This window comes from Oncorhynchus tshawytscha, linkage group LG04, assembly GCF_018296145.1.
Source record: "Oncorhynchus tshawytscha isolate Ot180627B linkage group LG04, Otsh_v2.0, whole genome shotgun sequence".
In the NCBI taxonomy this organism is placed as follows: Eukaryota; Metazoa; Chordata; class Actinopteri; order Salmoniformes; family Salmonidae; genus Oncorhynchus; species Oncorhynchus tshawytscha.
The window spans coordinates 25,715,266-25,737,152 of NC_056432.1; the positions used below are offsets into that span (position 1 = coordinate 25,715,266).

At 42.7% G+C, this 21,887-nt stretch overlaps 2 protein-coding genes across 2 annotated transcripts; both read left to right on the forward strand.

Moving 5' to 3' along the window:
- Positions 1 to 1,983: 1,983 nt before the first annotated feature.
- On the forward strand, positions 1,984 to 3,982 carry LOC112248420 (immediate early response gene 5-like protein; the record flags this gene model as incomplete). The annotated part of the gene is made up of 1 exon (XM_024417424.1): positions 1,984 to 3,982. A coding segment is annotated over one exon (915 nt), but the record flags the coding sequence as incomplete, so codon positions are not given.
- A 372-nt stretch (positions 3,983 to 4,354) lies between these two features.
- On the forward strand, positions 4,355 to 15,406 carry LOC112248419 (carnitine O-acetyltransferase). The gene is made up of 14 exons (XM_024417423.2): positions 4,355 to 4,561; positions 5,494 to 5,772; positions 6,120 to 6,238; positions 7,372 to 7,425; positions 8,032 to 8,197; positions 8,345 to 8,519; positions 8,731 to 8,909; positions 9,026 to 9,126; positions 13,254 to 13,373; positions 13,469 to 13,591; positions 13,704 to 13,839; positions 13,938 to 14,000; positions 14,125 to 14,262; positions 14,479 to 15,406. Exons 1-14 carry the CDS (start codon positions 4,538 to 4,540, stop codon positions 14,692 to 14,694), a joined length of 1,893 nt encoding a protein of 630 aa, XP_024273191.1. The 5' UTR covers positions 4,355 to 4,537; the 3' UTR covers positions 14,695 to 15,406.
- The last annotated feature ends 6,481 nt before the right edge of the window (positions 15,407 to 21,887 follow it).

Below are 21,887 nucleotides of genomic sequence, written 5' to 3' on the forward strand. Positions count from 1 at the left end.
TTCCCCCTACATCGCTCTCTCTCCCCTTGTTGTTCCACCCTCATCTCTATTCTGCTCTTCCCCCTACATCGCGCTCTCTCCCCTTGTTGTTCCACCCTCATCTCTATCCTGACTATTTTCTCTGTTAAAACAGACAGAAGCACTGCATTGTCACTAGCTGCCGTTTCTCCGTCTTACTGATCACTAATTTCTGAAGCCCATTCTTTCTCGCTGAGTAAATTGAGGCTACTTGTCTACTTCCTTCCATGGTTTCTCCTTGGTTTGACCATTGAGCTGTTTGAACAAGTAATGGAGTTATTATCAATTGTGCTAAGGGCAAGTAAAGTAATTAACATGTTATAATATGGACATTTTTATACTGCTGCTTAAGTGTAAAATACAATCTGAGTGCTTATGCATCCTTTAAATGCCAATATTTAATTTATTTTAGAGTTAGACAAGAGTTAGACAAGAGTTTTAGAGTTAGACAACGGGCGTATCGCTGCAGGCCACATATCCGCATTAGCACCACTGTAGATGTCTCTCTGTCTGCCAGAGATGGTGACATGGTGTTAAACATTTGACCTTCATCCTGGTAGTGATTGGTGCTGTTATATGCCCCACTCTGACAGTGATGTTAACTGTGTGCGGCTGTCATAGTGTATGTGCCCTGACTTGACATTTGCAATGTCAGTGTCAAAAAAAAAGGAAATAAATGGCCGTGGATGAGATTGAGCACTTTCAGTCATTGCACAGGTGCATTCAAGTTTTCTTATGGGTATTTTCTTTCATTCCTATCTTTTACTACATTTTACTACACTCAAACAACACTGACATTAGTATAATGGTAGTATGCTGTATGGTTCTCACGATGCCTCCTTCTTTGCCAGTGTGTTATATTTTAAAGATATTTGAGTGATCAACTTGTGGGTTGGGGAAATCACTTGTGTCAAACTTCAAAGAAAGCAATAATGAGTCACACTCATTTGAGTACCTCATTCTGGACGCATTAAAAAATACACTGCCTAACACTGACAACAATGCTACACTGACAGACATACCATCACACCAAGTTTACAAACAGTATTATCAGGCCATAATAGCCTTAAAGATGGTTCTTTATGACTTTTTACCTGAGTGGTTAGGCCTACCTCTATTACTGTAACCTATTTGGCAGAACATGAACGCCATGTGCAGGTGTGCTGTATGATGTCAGCCATCTGTCTACTACCAGCAGATGTGCAGTTCAGTTGACTGATTAGTCTATCAACAGGGAGCATTCCCAACCAGACATAAATGCTTAGTGACAGAGAGGTTTCCGTGAATCACTGGGACTTGACATCACCTCCAGGTGCAGATTAACTGATTCATCCCCAACCTGTCTGTCTGTGTGTGTGTGTGTGTGTGTGTGTGTGTGTGTGTGTGTGTGTGTGTGTGTGTGTGTGTGTGTGTGTGTGTGTGTGTGTGTGTGTGTGTGTGTGTGTGTGTGTGTGTGTCTGTGTGTCTGTGTGTCTGTGTGAGTGTGTGATGAGTTGAAATGGTAAGTAATTTAATTAATTTAAATGTTTGAAGATGTACTAAATAAATAGCAATACCAGAAGTACAACTAGTTTCCACGTTTTATAATTGGGGAGAAATGAAGGCCTACTTATACGTAATGCGCAATTGTGCATCTTGGTACGCTTTTGGCACACATATATTTGAATGGTAGCGAAGAACCGCCTCTCCCTTATTGGCCAGTACAAACTATAAGCCGAGGAAAAAAGGTCCGTCTTTGACAACGCTGGGGTTTCGTTGGTGGAACCCGTGATTGGGAGGAACCTATGTGAGATGTCTTTAAATTGTTCACAGCAAAAATGGGCGTAAATCCATGCCCCTACCCAGAAAGCATGATAAAGCATGTTCAGATTTTCTCCACGAATTTACTTCTATAATAGGCAAATTACTTATATTTTTACGTCCAGAAGACAGTCTATTTTATTCACTAGAGTAGGTAACAAATAAAAGTGTACATTTATTATCATGGCGTGTGCAGTTGACGCACAGAATTTGATCTCTATTTCTTTGCGGAAAATGCATAACTCCAGAACGCAGAGAGGAGGTATCAAGCTCCACAAGAACTTGCTGGTCACATATGTCCTGAAAAACGCTAGAGATTTTTACATGAGCATGGAGTTTGCAGAAATGTATAGCTGCCTACAGCAGAACGGAGAGATGAGGACTGTCTGTGATGAAAAGCAGGACTCTTTTGAAATGACCGGGAACTGTGAGGATCTAGCTGGTGAGTTTTGCTGCAACTACACAGGGGATGTGTTGGACACTTACCACTGCGCAGCGCCACAATCGGCTAGCCACCCAGCAATGGTGCCCGATGCGCAGATCCAAACGGCACCTGCCTGTTTCATGGCTCCTGTCTATCAATGTGACCCTAACCTAAAGTCCTCGGGGGTCTGCTGGGACTGTTATGCGGAACCTTACACAGCCAACCAGGACATTCCTGTCTCAAACACACACAACCAAAAGACTGTATTGGACTTGGACACACATGTGGTGACTACTGTCGAGAATGGATATCTCCCCCCAGACTACTGCGTGTCATTTAAACAACATGGTCAGGGCCCGCAAAGTTCTCATAAGAAACGAAAAATGGATTCAAGTGATGCTTCTGATTCCGATTATCTGTCAGACTTTGTGCCCATGTCATGCAAACGCATTAGGTCTGATGACGTTTCTTGTTGTAATTCTGAACAACTGGACACACCGAACATCTCCAACCTCATGTCAGTGTTAGGCTCGGGGTTTACTGAGCTGTTGAACTGGCAAACGGACGTGGAACAGGTAGTAAACGGACAAACAAACTGTTGTAAACAAGCACTGGCGGGCAGCGGTGCATGGACTAGAGCAATTGAGGCTTTTTGATTGACACACCTAACATTTTTCTACAAACCATTGGTGGTCTCAAAAAAAATACATAATTGATATACTTAAACACTGTTCTGCTCTTTTTCAATTTAAAAGCTGTTGAACTCAATTTAAATTGTACTTTGGGGAGAGGGCTCGCGCAATATGTGCGATGACCTATGCTAACCATGGATTGCTGATGCTATGTATGCCTATTGGCCATTTAGAGGCTATGAAGCCACGGGCCGGCCATATTGGCATTCCCCAGTACGTGCAGTCCTCGGTAGCAATTAATGGAATTTCACAGCATTTCATTTAAATGTTTCAAGGGAACAATTAAATGTATGTAAGTATTTGTGTCGTTTTATTGGGGACAGTAACATTAGTAATGTCCCAAAAAATATACTTTAAGGATTTTTTAAAACATCTTTTTTACATTTTGAATGTGTATCTTACATTAAGGTGTCTGTAATAAAATACATGTAGCAATCGAATGTGGGCAAAAAATGCATTTATATAGCTTCCAAAATGTTTTTCTTTACACTGGTGGGGGAGTGCCAAGATGGAGGCACAGTGGCTTCAACACAGCGCATCCAAAATGTTTTCTAGTGTGTATATGTAATTCATTGGATATAGTGTTTTCTCCTGCACCAAGTTGTTGCCTTCATGTGCCTTGCATGCCTTGCTCAAATGTGTGATGCAGAACCAGCTCCACCATGCGATGATGGAAAAGAACTACACCAATTTATTGCCAAATGCATTTTGATAACTCCCGTGAAATTATAAGAAAATTAGCAGGTGTGTTATGCATTTCATAGACCAGTATAGGCTGTTTTAATTAGGCCTGTAGACCAAGTAAATTTGGGACTATAATTTTTTTGTAACTGAAGAATACATTTATTTGCATATTTCCGTTAAGGAACGCCTACTCTGTTTAGTGCGCGTGTGCAATAACTCAATTCGCCTTTGCGCTCTTTCTAAACAACGCCATTTTTAGAAACGTTGGCAAAGGGTAAAGTCTACAAAAAGCAGTCTATCCTGTTTTACTTTTTAAGAGAGATTTTAATTTAGGTAACAAACTGTGTGGAGATGAAATGTTTCATCGATGAGAAAAATGTACAGAACGTCGGCCAAATCCATCTCGCTTCATCTTCTCCCACTTGGCTTCCTCTCATCACCATATTTGGTAGTGAGTGGAAAACGCCAGCCGGATGCTTCACATTTATCTGTGCCTTCTCCTTTAATGAGGGGTACGGACCTCCCAAGGATTCCAGATAGCGAAGGCCGATTGAAAAAGGCAACAACTTAGCCCTCTCCAAGGATGTATTCATTAAGGAAACCTTTTGCCGTTTAACAACGGAAACGGGGAGGGACCTACTTGAATTTGTCCAATAGAAACTATCGTTTACGCTTTCCTTTTGGAGTAGACTGTTTCTGTTGCAAAACCAGACGAAACGTTTTGCAACAGAATTGGAGTAATGATTACAACCCAGCTCTAGCCATAGGTTCGGGTTAAGGACGGGGGCTGCGGAGAACACCGATATTTGAGTAACAAACGTCTGGCGTAGGCTACGTCCTTGAGGAATGAAATGACAGTTCGAGGTGTTTAAAAAAACAAACAAGCAAAGCCTTTTTGCGGGGCCATTTCTATGAAAAAATGCTGGGTCTTGTGAGAGCAGTGGTGAGTCAAACGTTTGTATAACCTAATTTATGAGTGCGCAGTTGTGCGCCCATAAGTAAGAGCAGCGCGTTCACTATTACTGTTGTAAATGAGGGTGGGGCACCAGGTTAGGCAACTGTTATAATTGTAGCCTAAAATGTGAAGTCAGGCCACTCCGAATTTCTCCACGAAAATCATATCAAATTAGCATTTACCCCATTGTAGCTACCACTCGAGTCTCTATATTAGGTTACAACATGGATAGCCGTCAGTTTCAAGGTTTAATGGTTGTCTATATCAGATCAAGATAAAACAGTGGGTTAAACTATCATACAATTTTAAAAAGCCAACAGATTGCGTTTTAGATGTGGTGCATGTTCATTGCAAGTGTTCACGCACTGTAGCAGAACTGGCTATTTATATTCTAACTTTAAAAAGCTATCAGGAAACTTGACAGCCAAGCACAGTCCAAACAAATAGTCCTAACAACATACTAAACTTGATAGATCTGTTTTGGTCTCAAGTTTCTGTCATAAAATTAGATCATACAGTGTTCTAACAATCTGTTATTTCAAAAGGTTTTTGGATTCATGAAATAGGATTATTTTGATCACACCTTTTTACATTGAAACGAATGTAAATAAATGTTAATCACTTTGTTAATCATAGTTTTGTCTGTTTTTATTATGTTATGGTTTCTGTTGCAATGGCACTCTGTCATGGTGTTGATAGTTGCTGGCAAATATAGGCCTATAAATAAGCTCTGTGGTTGTCAACCAACATTGTTGATATATTTTATATGCCAATGGGATTATCAACTGTGGATATTAATATTTTAGATACTTTAAGACACAACATATCATCCTAGACATGTATTGGATTATGTCATATTGATTGCAGAACAAATTATTTATTAGAAATGCAAAGACAGATTTTTTATTTTATTTTTTTAGCTAAGGTCAGGCTTGGTGAAGCCATATCACCTGGTCAAGCCAGTGTCAGTGACTATCCTCCCAGAGAGGTCTTCGCACCACCAGGATAATTTGCCTAAGCTGCCAGTGCCTCCACTGAGGCAGACATTTGAGCGCTACCTGTTGATGCTGGAGCCCCTGCTCAGTGAGGAGGAGCTGGATCACACACGCAAGCTGGTCAAGGAGTTCCTCATTCCTGGTGGGGTGGGAGACAGGTTGCAGAGAAGCCTGGAGCGCAGAGCCAGCAACAAAGGAAACTGGGTTGGTACATACTGTAGTTGAACAGAGAAGGTCAAATAAAGAAGAGGTTTATGTGTTAGGACAGTGCATGGCCCATAGAGGTTGAAAGAAGAGTACAATAAGTCCTTGGAGGGATACAGGCAGCTAAAGATCTGTGTTGATTGGCAGGAAAAGATCCCTGTATTACATCCATTATGCAATTATGTAAATGTGATGTTAATTCCATCCATTTCCTGCACTTTTCCAGATTACATTTAACATTAACCCATAGGTTTACTCCCTTGCATATGTCATAACCTGTGAATGTGTTTAGGAGAAAATTATCTGATGTTTGGTGGACTATAGCATTGTTGTTGCTGTTTATGTAGCTCACAGAGTGGTGGATGCAGTCAGCCTATCTGGATTCCCGGATGCCTGTGGCAGTCTATTCCAGCCCAGGGGTGGCCCTGCCCCGCATGACCTTCCAAGATCGTCAAGGACAAATGAGGTGAGCAACAAGGAACCATGCGTGTTTGAGACCACTGTACTAAAACCAGCCATTGTGACGAGACCGTTGAGATGCCTTCCCTCCATTAGTCCTCCATCACTGAAAGGTCTTTATGGCTGTCCTACACATCAATGAAAAGCACGTTTTATAGGCCTACTGCTTCTTAAAAAGCAAGTTAGTAGAAAGTGATTGACTTTAGTGTTGTATTACACCATAGCTCTTGTGAACTTGAGAATAGGCTTGAGTTTCATAATGACCTTTAGACAGACTTCCCCTCCGTGCTGGCTATTTTAGGCACATTCACTGTTCAAAACATTGCTCAGCTTTTTTGGACCACCGTGATCCATAAGGTACGCAGTCTACATTGTGGTTTTACGTGGCTTTTTGTTGAGCAAAACGTGTCGGTGAATGTACTATAGAGAGAGCACGCACACATGGGTGTAAGAGTGTGCTGCCATTGAGTTCGCTTCAGCTGGACCATTCGTGCAAAATATTTGCCGCTATGTGGTACTGCTTCGATATTACGGACAGTGCCAAACTTATACAGTAGGCTAGAAGAGGATACTAGAGCAGACTCCAATGCTCATATGAAAAGCCAATTATTCAACAATATACTGTACTGTACACCATCTTAGCAATTAGACTAGAGTGACACAGACAGTACACGAAATTCGGAGATATAGAATCAAAATAGACAGATGTTTCTTATAATAATCCTGGTCCTGAGTCTGACGTAAGCAAGTCTGGTTGGAGATATAATAATAAATAATACATTTTTATTGTCACATACACTGGATAGATGCAGTGAAATGTGTTGTTTACAAAGTCAGCCATAGCAGCATGGCTCCCCTGAAGCATATTATGGTTAAATGACTTGCTTAAGGGCACATCAACAGATTTTTCACCTAGTCGCCTCGGGTTTTCGAACCAGCGACCTTTCATATACTGGCCCAACACTCCTAACCACTAGACTAGATATGAGGCCATGGAAAACAAAATAGTGCACTAAAGTGTATCGGAGTAGATTATGTGAATAGAACATGAGATGGGGAGCGGTGAAAGACTGAGTGTCAGTTGGATGAAGAAATACCATATATGGTTTCATTATTAATTCAACATTGTTTTCTGCTCAGGTTTGCTGCAAAATTGATTGCAGGGGTTTTGGACTTCAAAAAAATGATTGACAGGTTAGTAATATTATCTATTTTAATGATATACAGTTAACTGCCAAAATAATGGAAACTCTTGAGTAAATGAGGGATACAAAGTATATTGAAAGCAGGTCCTTCCACACAGATGTTTCCTGAGTTAATTAAGCAATTAACATCCTATTATCCTTGGGGTCATGTATAAAAATGCAGGGCAGACAATTATTTTAGCTACCCATGGCTACGCCCCCATAGGATGACAATGCCGCCATCCACATGGGACGAGTGGTCACTGAATGGTTGGATGAGCATGAAAACGATCTAAGTCATTTGCCATGGCCGTCTCAGTCACCAGATCTCCCAATTGAACACTTGAACACTTCTGGAGTGGTGCCTGAGACAGCGTTTTCTACTACCATCAGCAAAAATCCAAATTATCGAATTTCTTCTGTAAGAATTGTCGCATCCCTCCAATAGAGTTCCAGACACTTGTAGAATCTATGCCAAGGTGCATTGAAGCTTTTCTGGCTTGTAGTGGCCCAATGGCCTACTAAGACACCTTATGTTGGTGTTTCCTTTATTTTGGCAGTAACCTGTACATCTAACGTGTTCGTCACCCCGGCTGACTCTAACTCTGTGTCTTAGTGAGACGTTGCCTATTGAGTATTTGGGTGGGAAGCCTCTGTGTATGGACCAGTACTACCAGATCCTGTCCTCCTGTCGTATCCCTGGACCAAAGAGAGACACTGTGGTCAACCACGCTGTCGGGAAAGTGGCCCCTACTCACATCACTGTGGTCCATAACTTCCAGGTAAACTAGAGCTTTGCTCTCTTTGCTGCTGCTTTATGTTGCTACAACACAGAGGAGATCAATCACGTTGTTGTATTGTTAGTTTCTTGGCTGTAACACACTTAACCAAATCTCAAATGCTGATTGGCCTTCTCCCTCTGGCCTTAGTTCTTTGTCCTGGATGTGTATAACAGCGATGGCTCCCCACTGACGGTGGACCAGATCTACATGCAACTGGAGAAGGTCTGGAACTCGTCCCTGCAGAGCAACAAGGAGCCTATCGGCATCCTGACCTCCCAGCACCGCAACACCTGGGGCAAAGCCTACAACAACCTCATCAAAGGTGTGGCAATGGAGGGGGGACATCACTTTGACAGTGAGGGCTCAGAGGAGCATATTGGGTGACTCACCAAATATACAAAAGCCATTCTTGAGCCATAACGTAAGAGTAACTGGAAGCAACCTATCCCTTTGGACACACTGTTTTAGAGCTATTGGTCAATGATTTCCTCTAGGTCCTTGTTGGGTTGCTTATTGTCGTTTTTTCCCCCTAGACAAGACAAATAAGGAGTCTGTCCGTGCTATCCAGAAGAGCATATTCACGGTGTGTCTAGACGCCCCCATGCCACAGATGTCTGAGCAGCGGTACCAGAGTCGGGTCGCTGCCCAGATGCTGCATGGTGGAGGGAGTCGCTGGAACAGTGGCAACCGCTGGTTTGATAAGACGTTACAGGTGAGCTCTGAGATTAGAACTATAGAACAAAGGTTGCATCCTCCTAGATATTGTGCTTCATATTTTAATTCACAAGTCTCTTGACATTTTTATAATGTTTGTTATTTAATCCCCAGTTTATTGTGGGTGAAGATGGTACATGTGGTCTGGTGTATGAGCATGCCCCAGCTGAAGGCCCACCCATTGTGTTCTTGGTGGACCATGTGGTTGAGTACATGTAAGGCATTACAGAATATATTTAATTAATTAATTAATGGTACACAGTATTTCTGTGGGTACTGTGTACTTTAGAGAAGAACTTTGGCACAGATTGCTGGCTGCAATGGCTATTTTTCCAACCGGATCAGGTGCATTGTGCCTGAGCATAGCAAGCATTTTGAAGATTTCCAGTGTGTCATGTTCAGATAGTGCCTCATCTTTTTAAAAACTCTTAACTATCATTTGAAGCCTACTGACCATGACCAGGCTGTGACCATGACCAGGCTGTGACCATGACCAGGCTGTGACCATGACCAGGCTGTGACCATGACCAGGCTGTGACCATGACCAGGCTGTGACCATGACCAGGCTGTGACCATGACCAGCCTACTGACCGTGACCCTGGCCTACTGACCGTGACCCTGACCTACTGACCATGATCTACTGACCATGACCCTGGCCTACTGACCATGACCAGGCTGTGACCATGACCCTGGCTTACTGACCATGACCAGGCTGTGACCATGACCACAGCAGTTGTTACATCCATTTTTGGACTTACAAATGAATGATATGTACAGTGGGGCAAAAAAGTATTTAGTCAGCCACCAATTGTGCAAGTTCGCCTGTAATTTTCATCATAGGTACACTTCAAATTTGACAGACAAAATGAGGGAAACAAATCCAGAAAATCACATTGTAGGATTTTTAATGAATTTATTTGCAAATTATGGTGGAAAATAAGTATTTGGTCAATAACAAAAGTTTATCTCAATACTTTGTTATATACCCTTTGTTGGCAATGACAGAGGTCAAATGTTTTCTGTAAGTCTTCACAAATCAAATCAAATCAAATTTATTTATATAGCCCTTCGTACATCAGCTGATATCTCAAAGTGCTGTACAGAAACCCAGCCTAAAACCACAAACAGCAAGCAATGCAGGTGTAGAAGCACGGTGGCTAGGAAAAACTCCCTAGAAAGGCCAAAACCTAGGAAGAAACCTAGAGAGGAACCAGGCTATGTGGGGTTGCCAGTCGTCTTCTGGCTGTGCCGGGTGGAGATTATAACAGAACATGGCCAAGATGTTCAAATGTTCATAAATGACCAGCATGGTCGAATAATAATAATGCAGAACAGTTGAAACTGGAGCAGCAGCACGGCCAGGTGGACTGGGGACAGCAAGGAGTCATCATGTCAGGTAGTCCTGGGGCATGGTCCTAGGGCTCAGGTCCTCCGAGAGAGAGCGAGAGAAAGAGAGAATTAGAGAACGCACACTTACATTCACACAGGACACCGAATAGGACAGGAGAGGTACTCCAGATATAACAAACTGACCCTAGCCCCCCGACACATTAACTACTGCAGCATAAATACTGGAGGCTGAGACAGGAGGGGTCAGGAGACACTGTGGCCCCATCCGAGGACACCCCCAGACAGGGCCAAACAGGAAGGATATAACCCCACCCACTTTGCCAAAGCACAGCCCCCACACCACTAGAGGGATATCTTCACCCACCAACTTACCATCCTGAGACAAGGCTGAGTATAGCCCACAAAGATCTCCGCCATGGCACAACCCAAGGGGGGGCGCCAACCCAGACAGGATGACCACATCAGTGAATCAACCCACTCAGGTGACGCACCCCCTCCAGGGACGGCATGAGAGAGCCCCAGTAAGCCAGTGACTCAGCCCCTGTAATAGGGTTAGAGGCAGAGAATCCCAGTGGAAAGAGGGGAACCGGCCAGGCAGAGACAGCAAGGGCGGTTCGTTGCTCCAGAGCCTTTCCGTTCACCTTCCCACTCCTGGGCCAGACTACACTCAATCATATGACCCACTGAAGAGATAAGTCTTCAGTAAGGACTTAAAGGTTGAGACCGAGTTTGCGTCTCTGACATGGATAGGCAGACCATTCCATAAAAATTGAGCTCTATAGGAGAAAGCCCTGCCTCCAGATGTTTGCTTTGATATTCTAGGGCCAATAACGAGGCCTGCGTCTTGTGACCGTAGCGTACATGTAGGTATGTACGGCAGGACCAAATCGGAGAGATAGGTAGGAGCAAGCCCATGTAATGCTTTGTAGGTTAGCAGTAAAACCTTGAAATCAGCCCTTGCTTTGACAGGAAGCCAGTGTAGAGAGGCTAGCACTGGAGTAATATGATCAAATTTTTTGGTTCTAGTCAGGATTCTAGCAGCTGTATTTAGCAACAACTAAAGTTTATTTAGTGCTTTATCCGGGTAGCCGGAAAGTAGAGCATTGCAGTAGTCTAACCTAGAAGTGACAAAAGCATGGATTAATTTTTCTGCATCATTTTTGGACAGAAAGTTTCTGATTTTTGGAATGTTACGTAGATGGGGAAAAAAGCTGTCCTTGAAATGGTCTTGATATGTTCTTCAAAAGAGAGATCAGGGTCCAGAGTAGCGCCGAGGTCCTTCACAGTTTTATTAGAGACGACTGTACAACCATTAAGATTAATTGTCAGATTCAACAGAAGATCTCTTTGTTTCTTGGGACCTAGAACAAGCATCTCTGTTCACAAGGTTTTCACACACTGTTGCTGGTATTTTGGCCCATTCCTCCATGCAGATCTCCTCTAGAGCAGTGATGTTTTGGGGCTGTTGCTGGGCAACATGGACTTTCAACTCCCTCCAAAGATTTTCTATGGGGTTGAGATCTGGAGACTGGCTAGGCCACTCCAGGACATTGAAATGCTTCTTACGAAGCCACTCCTTCGTTGGCTGGGCGGTGTGTTTGGGATCATTGTCATGCTGAAAGACCCAGCCACGTTTCATCTTCAATGCTCTTGCTGATGGAAGGAGGTTTTCACTCAAAATCTCATGATACATGGCCCCATTCATTCTTTCCTTTACACGGATCAGTCGTCCTGGTCCCTTTGCAGAAAAACAGCCCCAAAGCATGATGTTTCCACCCCCATGCTTCACAGTAGGTATGGTGTTCTTTGGATGCAACTCAGCATTCTTTGTCCTCCAAACACGACGAGTTGAGTTTTTACCAAAAAGTTCTATTTTGGTTTCATCTGACCATATGACATTCTCCCATTCTCCCAATCTTCTTCTGGATCATCCAAATGCTCTCTAGCAAACTTCACATGGGCCTGGACATCTACTGGCTTAAGCAGAGGGACATGTCTGGCACTGCCGGATTTGAGTCCCTGGCGGTGTAGTGTGTTACTGATGGTAGGCTTTGTTACTTTGGTCCCAGCTCTCTGCAGGTCATTCACTAGGTCCCTCCGTGTGGTTCTGGGATTTTTGCTCACCGTTCTTGTGATCATTTTGACCCCACGGGGTGAGATCTTGCGTGGAGTTCCAGATCGAGGGAGATTATCAGTGGTCTTGTATGTCTTCCATTTCCTAATAATTGCTCCCACAGTTGATTTCTTCAAACCAAGCTGCTTACCTATTGCAGATTCAGTCTTCCCAGCCTGGTGCAGGTCTACAATTTTGTTTCTGGTGTCCTTTGACAGCTCTTTGGTCTTGGCCATTGTGGAGTTTGGAGTGTGACTGTTTGAGGTTGTGGACAGGTGTCTTTTATACTGATAACAAGTTCAAACAGGTGTCATTAATACAGGTAACGAGTGGAGGACAGAGGAGCCCCTTACAGGTCTGTGAGAGCCAGAAATCTTGCTTGTTTGTAGGTGACCAAATACTTATTTTCCACCATAATTTGCAAATACATTCATAAAAATCCTACAATGTGATTTTCTGGATTTTTTTTTCTGATTTTGTCTGTCATAGTTGAAGTGTCCCTATGATGAAAATTACAGGCCTCTCTCATCTTTTTAAGTGGGAGAACTTGCACAATTGGTGGCTGATTAAATACTTTTTTGCCCCACTGTATATTTATTCTTGTAAATTCCTCATGAGCTTAGTTCAACTGTCGTAATTTAAGCTTGTTTTGCTCCAATGTTTGTAAACAAAGTATAGGGAAACACACTGTATAGCCTCAACTTGGTCAAAACTATGATTTTTTTATCATGGATCGTCAGCCCTTGCATCCATAGCTCTTTCCATGAATTTGAGTGATTACATTTCTCTAGCCCAATCCCTCAGCTTATTACCGAAACAGTGGCGGGGCTTTGTTATTGTTTCAACAACTGATTGGCCCTTTGTTTTGTGTTTAAACAGGAGGAGGATGGAGGTAGTACGCACTCCCATGACCCCTCTGCCCATGCCTCCCAAACTGCGTTTCAACATCACACCTGAGGTGAAGAAGGATATTGAGTCGGCCAAGCAGAATATGAACATGTAAGTAGATTCTGTTTCGGTTTTCCTAGCAGTTTCTATTCAAACATGTCTGAAGTGTTTCTCACCCTTTGGCTGACTTTTTTTTTTAACCCCAGAATGTCACATGACTTGGATGTGAACGTGGTCTTCTTTTCTGACTATGGGAGAAATGTTCCAAGGGCGCACAAGTTGAGTCCAGATGCCTTTATACAAATGGCTCTACAGCTTGCCTACTTCAGGTGGGTTTCATTACATTTCTACTATAAAAAAAACAGCATCTGAAACAGCAGTTGGGTGACCTTAACCTGTCACTTTGCCACATTTGAGACTTACTGATCTTTCATGTTTCAGAATGTATAAGATGTGCTGTTCTACCTATGAGAGTGCGTCCTTGCGTATGTTTGCACTTGGTCGAACAGACACCATTCGCTCCTGCTCCAACGAGTCGCTCAACTTTGTCCAGGCGATGGAGGACCCAGCTAAACCGGTGAGTCAACTCTGAAACCTGGATGTTGACAGTAAATAGACACTAACCACTGACTGTTACTGTACTGCAATAATGTAAGTTTTACTATATGTTGACAGAATGCAGAGAAGGTTTTTCTATTGGACAAAGCATGCCAAGCCCACAGAGAATATACTCATATGGTGAGGACTGGAACTCAATCAGTTTTTGATGGAAATCTACAGTTACTGTAATAACACATGCTTGTCCTCACCCACTGCAATGTACATTTATTTTGTGCTTTTATGTATGTCCGTTACTGAGTAGGCAATTCATGGCCAGGCCATAGACAGACATCTCCTTGGCCTAAAGTTGCAGGCGATTGAAGAACTGACTTCCATGCCAGAGATATTCATGGATACAGCCTATGCTGTGGCTGAACATTTCCATCTCTCCACCAGCCAGGTATGAAGGCTGTTTATGTGAGATATTAAGCATCCCAAAATGCAACACATAAGAGGACAAGTTGCAGACCTGTAGCCAGTGGTAACATGACTAAACACATTGTAAATACAAGTACTTTGTAAGGTTTGGTACTAATTTTAGTTTATTAGACAATGATAAAGTTTGGACCGCATTTGTAAATGCTAATGCCTAAAATGTAATTTTTCCCTCCTTCAGGCTGGTGCTAAGACGGACTGTGTGATGTGCTTCGGTCCGATGGTGCCGGATGGCTATGGAGTGTGTTACAACCCCATGACTGACCACATCAACATTGCCATTACAGCCTTCAACAGCTGTGAAGAGACACATGCTGCCAACTTTGGCCGGGGTGTGAAGAAGGCTCTGAGAGACATGAGGTCTCTGCTGGAGGAAACGGCTAATGCTAAGCAGTGAAACCCCACAGGGGACATGGCTCCTCTGTAGGGCTGTGTGGGACTGAACCTGTGCTGGATGTAGTGGGAGAAACTAAAGCCACCTTGGTATATCTAGTGCTGTAACATGGAGAGAGGAGAAGCACTTTGCACTGATTTAGGTGGGCCCTTCAGGTAGACTTGATATGTGTGGGAAGGAAAGTCCTGTTATACCCAGGAGACTATATCTGTACTTCAGTGAAAAGTGAGTATGACTGATGGAAAGTAATACATTTCATGTTTAATGATATGGGTTTGTCCATTTCCAGATAGTTGGCACCTTATGTTAAAGAAAGATCCACACCAGATCATGGTGACTATATTATGTTTTTAAAAAATATATATATATTTTTTTTAAGTCTACACATGTTGGTGCTGTCTTAAATATTATTCTGGTTTTTACATGCATTTATTCAGTTTGTTTACCTACATACTTGTTATTTCATATTTTAAAAATAATCAGTTCAACAGTTAAGTTATTTTAAGTAATGAAATTGTGTGCCATACTATACCAAATGAGCCATAATAATGACTTGCTGAGTGCTTCTGCTGTGATTCACATTGGTAAATGTTTTCTATACAACTAGAAAAACTAAACCAAAGACTGCTGTAATGATAATCATTTACACTGAGTATTTATTTTAATGTTACAAAACCTGACAATATTGATTAAACTAAGGAAAAACTGTCCTCCAGTAACTGCCTAAATGTCATTAAATACTGTATAATAGAAAGGCGAGCCACAGATCAAGGCTCCACAAATGAGTATTTTGCTCAGAAGCCTTGCTATGCAGGTACTTGCCATGGAATTCTATCTCCGCCATGTTTCCAGCTGAGCGGTAGTGAAAGAGCTGTTGGCCCTTGAACATGTTGGTCTTCAAGACAACTACATCTCGTATGTAATGCAGATGGTATTGGAGACATAATGTTTTTTACAATGGCATACATGTCAAGATGAAGGTTTATTGTTTAATTTACACTCAACTAGATAGTTTGCATTGAAATACTGAAGAATCAAAACAGAACTGTCTCCCTCTTCCCTCACCATAATGAAGGTGGACTGGGCTGCTGTGCTGTTGCCCATGTGCAGAGGCTGGATCCTGATCTTTACTGAGGGAGGGGCATTGATGAGCACTTGAAAGGTGAGACGGCCCAAAGCTGAGGTCATCGTTGGATTCTCAATGACTCTGCTGGGAGCAAACAGCTGGACATCAGTCTGTGGGAGCAACACTGAGAGGCATATGGGTATGTCTTAAATGAACCAAATCATGTTATTTGAAATTTCGCATGTCATTCTACCAAATCTTTTCTTCTATCACTGCATGATTGAAATATACCTTCTGTTTCAGCCCATGGCCGCTCCGTACCGTCATACCCTGGTGATGAGTGATTACTCTTCTTGGAGGTCTTCTGACTGCTGTAAGTGAGCAAGACTGTTTCCAGGAGACCGGAGAGTCCAGCAGGATGTTGGTCCTGGAGGTCAGTTCAGTGTCCTCCTTTTATTTTGGAAAAATGATCTATTACCACAACAAAAAATGATTGTTTAATCGTACGTCTCACGTTTGACATTACAACTCTTATGTCAAAAATAATTTGTACATCAAAGGCAGCACAGCACTATGAAACTTTATCCAAAGTGACTTATTTTTGTATTTTACCTTTTTATTTAACTAGGCAAGTCAGTTAAGAACAAATTCTTATTTTCAATGACTGCTTAGGAACAGTGGGTTAACTGCCTTGTTCAGGGGCAGAACGACAGCTGTTTACCTTGTCAGCTCGGGGATTTGATCTTGCAACCTTTCAGTTACTAGTCCAACTTACCCTAGCCACAGGTGACAGAGAAGGATGTTGTAACAACGGTCCACCTTCCCCTGGGTATCTCGTTTCATAAATGCATTATTACTAATGGGTGTATAGAATTGGTATGTGATGTTTAGACTGGTTTGCTCTCCATATGCTTCTCCATATTTCAGATAGACCTGCAGAAGGAGTGATCGTCTTTATTTTCATTTCTATTTTGAGGATTCAGTAAACTTCTCTTTTTGGGTGTCTCTCACAGTTGTGCAGCTTGCACTGTATGTGATGGGCAACAGGGAGCCTAGCGGTTAAGAGCATTAGGGAAGTAATCGAAAGGTTGCTGGTTTGAATCCCCGAGCCAACTAGGTGAAAAATATGTCGATGTGCCCTTGAGCAAGTCACTTAACCCTAATTGTTCTTGTAAGTCGCTCTGGATAAGAGCGTCTGCTAAATTAAATGTAAATTGTGTTTTGAGTGTCTTGTCATGTCTGTGAATGTCTCTCTCCCTGCTGACCTGTATGTGTCTCCTTTGGAAACAGGTCCAGGCAGCAGCAGCTCCTCCATGAGAGGCAGGAGGTCAGGTACAGATGGTGAACCAGATGACTGTCCTCCAGAGAGGGGTGAGTGATGTTTAATGACATGCTGCCACTCCCAGGCACAACATACTGATCCCTAACCAACACCGCTATGGATAAAAAGACCTGACACCTAGCTTACTGTCCTTTTGTTTCTTTTGGGGGGAGGCATTTAAAACCACCCACGGTCACCCCAGATACTCACCCAGGTGAGTGAAGACAGGTTCCCTGTTGGCAATGTGAACCTGAGTGGCATTCACTGGCAAGGTCAGGAATGTGAGGTACTTTGAGAATCAAATAAACTGGGGAGGAGAGTTTATTAACTGCAACTGGGTGGAGATAGATATGGTCATTCTCCAGAATGATTAGAGGTGTGATGTGTGTCTTGACCTCTGGCCTGACCACCACTGTAAGACTGAGAGGTGAGACTGCAGGAGGAGCCATCTCCTCCACCTTCCCAGACTACAACACTCCATCACAGCCAAACAGCTGGTGGAAGACCGGTAGAAATTATGGCCCATTAGCTTATGAGGACATGTCAGGTCTAATAATATTTCAAATTGTCTCTTAGAAAGTTCTAAGGTGGAGAAACCCAAGCAGGCGTTTACCTGGCACATCCCTTCTTTGACAAGCTGTTGTGGCACCCAAGGGAGCTGGACTGTCTGTTTCACACTGAGTCCCATCCACAAACTGAGACCCAAGGGCTTACAATGATGTTTTCTCCCTCTCTCCACATTTGCCTGCAATGTTCATCCCCTGGTAATGAGGAACAATCAGAGGGATATAGTGGGTGGAGGGAGAATGTCAAACTATAGTAGTTTTATTGTCCCTCCACCCCACCATTCCGATTGATGAGGTGTCTTGGCCCAACTGTGACATCCTACAGTGTTGGGGGACAGGCACAGGGGCTGGAGCACTGCTCTGCCATGAAGGCCAGCTGGGTCCTCTCAAACCGCTACTCAGACAGCATAGTGTGAGGGAGGAATGTAGAACATTGCTTGTTAAGTTTATACCCTTAATTTCAGATGACATCTGTTTGACAATCAATTGGACTGAGTCTGATGGGATCCAGCCAAGTGGAGAAGTGTCACACACGTTTACAAAAAAATCAGGGACCGTAGTTAAGTGACAGACCTCGTTTTCATGTGGGCTGAGTTAAAAAGAGTAAGCCCAGCTGGTTGGTGAACACTGATGTTTATTCTATTGGTCACTGAAGGATGTAATTTACAGTGCAGAACAGTACATTTGTCCACAAACCTACTCCATGCTTGTTTCATGTATAGTATTCTGTTGTGACGTGGTAGTAGTGTAGGACGGAAAGTTCCATTCAATCCCATGAGAGTTGGCACATGGAAATCACATTATACACTCAGTACCAAACATTAGGAACACCTTCCTAATATTGAGTTGCACCCTTCAATTTGTCGGGGGATGGACTCTACAAGGTGTTGAAAGCGTTCCACTGGGATGCTGGCCCATGTTGACTCTATTGCTTCCCACAATTGTGTCAAGTTGGCTGGATGCATTTTGGTCCACCACCGACTATTGATACACATGGGAAACTGTTGAGTGAAAAACCCAGCAGTGTTGCAGTTCTTGACACAAGCCTGGCACCTACTACCATAACCCATTCAAAGGCACTTCAATATTTTGTCTTGCCCATTCACCCTCTGAATGGCTTGATTACCAACAACGACGAGACGGCCTACAGGGAGGAGGTGAGGGCCCTCGGAGTGTGGTGTCAGGAAAATAACCTCACACTCAATGTCAACAAAACAAAGGAGATGATTGTGGACTTCAGGAAACAGCAGAGGGAGCACCCCCCTATCCACATCGATGGGACAGTAGTGGAGAGGGTAGTAAGTTTTAAGTTCCTTGGCGTACACATCACGGACAAACTGAATTGGTCCACCCACACAGACATCATCGTGAAGAAGGCGCAGCAGCGCCTCTTCAACCTCAGCAGGCTGAAGAAATGTGGCTTGTCACCAAAAGCTCTCACAAACTTCTACAGATGCATAATCGAGAGCATCCTGTTGGGCTGTATCACCGCCTGATACGGCAACTGCTCCGCCCACAACCGTAAGGCTCTCCAGAGGGTAGTGAGGTCTGCACAACACATCACCGGGGGCAAACTACCTGCCCACCAGGACACCTACACCACCCGATGTCACTGCCTGTTCACCCCGCTATCATCCAGAAGGCGAGGTCAGTACAGGTGCATCAAAGCAGGGACCGAGAGACTGAAAAACAGCTTCTATCTTAAGGCCATCAGACTGTTAAACAGCCACCACTAACATTGAGTGGCTGCTGCCAACACACTGACTCAACTCCAGCCACTTTAATAATGGGAATTGATGGGAAATGATGTAAAATATATCACTAGCCACTTTAAACAATGCTACTTAATATAATGTTTACATACCTTACATTACTCATCTCATATGTATATACTGTACTCGATACCATCTGCATCTTGCCTATGCCGTTCTGTACCATCACTCATTCATATATCTTTATGTGCATATTCTTTATCCCTTTACACTTGTGTGTGTATAAGGTAGTAGTTTTGGAATTGTTAGGTTAGATTACTCGTTGGTTATTACTGCATTGTCGGAACTAGAAGCACAAGCATTTCGCTACACTTGCATTAACATCTGCTAACCATGTGTATGTGACACATACATTTGATTTTGATTTGACATACAAAATCCATGTCTCAAGACTTAAAAATCCTTATTTAAACTGTCTCCTCCCCTTCATTTACATTGATTGAAGTGGATTTAACAAGTGACATCAATAAGGAATTATAGTTTTCACCTGGTCAGTCATGGAAAGAGCAGGTGTTCTTAATGTTTTGTATTCTCAGTGTGTGCAATATTTGTAATGAAGCTTTTGAATAAGACTTGTTGACAGACCAATGCCTTTCAAAGGGAGCATAATAGGTGTGTAAATCAACAAAAATAACAGGATGTTAATTTGGCCTTATCATTTTCACAGAAACTATAAACTGACCTTATAAATTCACACACACAAGTGGTATCATAAATTCTGTGGGTTAGAGTGCATTCTTTATCAGTTTAATATGGTACCACTAGAGGGCAGACAAGGCCTATTGTCACATTGCAGGTGTATTGCAGGACTGAATGCTCCTAACATGGAACCCATAACGGCTGCGCGCGTGCACTATCGTGCATACATTTATTGTGTCCCCCTACACCAAACGCGATCACGACACGCAGGTTAAAATAGCAAAACAAACTGAACCAATGACGTTAATTTGGGGACAGGTCGAAAAGCATTAAACATGTATGGCAATTTAGCTAGCTAGCTTGTAGTTGCTAGCTAATGTGTCCTATTTAGCTAGCTTGCTGTTGCTAGCTAATTTGTCCTGGGATATAAACATTCTGAGTTGTTATTTTACCTGAAATGCACAAGCTCCACCAATTTATCCACACATAAAACGGCCAACCGAATCGTTTCTAGTCATCTCTCCTCCTTCCAGGCTTTTTCATCTTTGAACTTATCTAGTGATTGGCATCTACATGTTTAATGCTTTCCGACCTGTCCCCAAATTAATGCCGTTTGTTTTGATATTTTAACTGGGTGTCGTGATCGCCTTTTGTGTAGGGGGACAAAATACGTTTATGGACGATAGCGCACGATGGCGCACGCGCGCAGCCGTCTGGGTTCCGTGTTAGGTGGGATTTCTACAGCAGTGGAGGCTACTAAGGGCTGGGATGGAGTGAATGGTATCAAACACATGAATGATCAAACTCATGAATGTGTTTGATACCATTCCATTTACTCCATTCTGTCCATTGTTATGAGCCGTCCTCCCCTCAGCAGCCTCCACTGGTCTATAGGGTTCAGTTGGGATTCTGTTGGTGGTGGATCAATGACTTTTCCATGATTGTTTCCAATATAAATATATTCAGTTCAACTCTGGCCTGTTGGTTTACTTCTGGAAGCGTCACTGCTTTAGGAAGTATTTTGCTGTGAAGCATACTGAGCTTCTCACTCTTCTATCAATTTGGACACTTTTTTACAAACAATTTTGTGTGCTTTTGATGCGTTATTAACAAGTAGCCCTTGGACCATATAATTTAGCTGTGTGTATAATTGGTGGAAAATGAAATTCTTGCACCTCAGTAATGTACTTGAAAGACAATCATTTGATGCACTTCAATTAGAAATAGAAATAGTTTCCATTAATCTAGGTCACGCTATTAAATTCCCTTTCCAATATTCCTTTGATGTTATTGGACTGTCACTTAATAGAATGAAATCCTGAAAAAATATATGCGAAGGCCTCTGAATAAGACAGTTCTTTAAAAAAAAAAAATTTAATAGATTTTATTTCTACTTATATTCTGTAGTTGTCTGTACTTTCTCTACGAGAATATTGCAGTCTAGGCATACAGTCCAATCTTAGATGACCAATTATGTTGATTGGCGAAGATATACCCTAATCTCTGTTTGTAGGTGTTGATTGGTGCCAAACCCTTCTAGAAGTGACAAACCTTAAACTCGTTGAAGGTTTTGGCAGTTTAGAAAGTACTTGAGACAAATCTAATATGATATTTCTGCTGCTGTCCTTGTGTTGGATGAAGGGAGATCAGACTGGGCAGCCAGCAACTCCAGTTGGCCCTGAGGAGGAGAACAAACTGGTTGCCAGGCTGGTGAGCTTTCAAGGTGAAACCTGCTACATCTCACATCTGACAGAGTATGCACTGTATATATATAGGGTGATTGTTAACCCATTAGACTACTGTATCTTACTTATGCCATACTGTCATAAAAC

Excerpts from the sequence above, each read along its gene's own strand:
- LOC112248419 (XM_024417423.2), top strand. The coding sequence starts at position 4,538 with ATGCTGGGTCTTGTGAGAGCAGTG. Across the intron at positions 8,910-9,025 it reads GGTTTGATAAGACGTTACAG|TTTATTGTGGGTGAAGATGG; the intron begins GTGAGCTCTGAG and ends TTTAATCCCCAG. Across the intron at positions 13,840-13,937 it reads TGGAGGACCCAGCTAAACCG|AATGCAGAGAAGGTTTTTCT; the intron begins GTGAGTCAACTC and ends ATATGTTGACAG.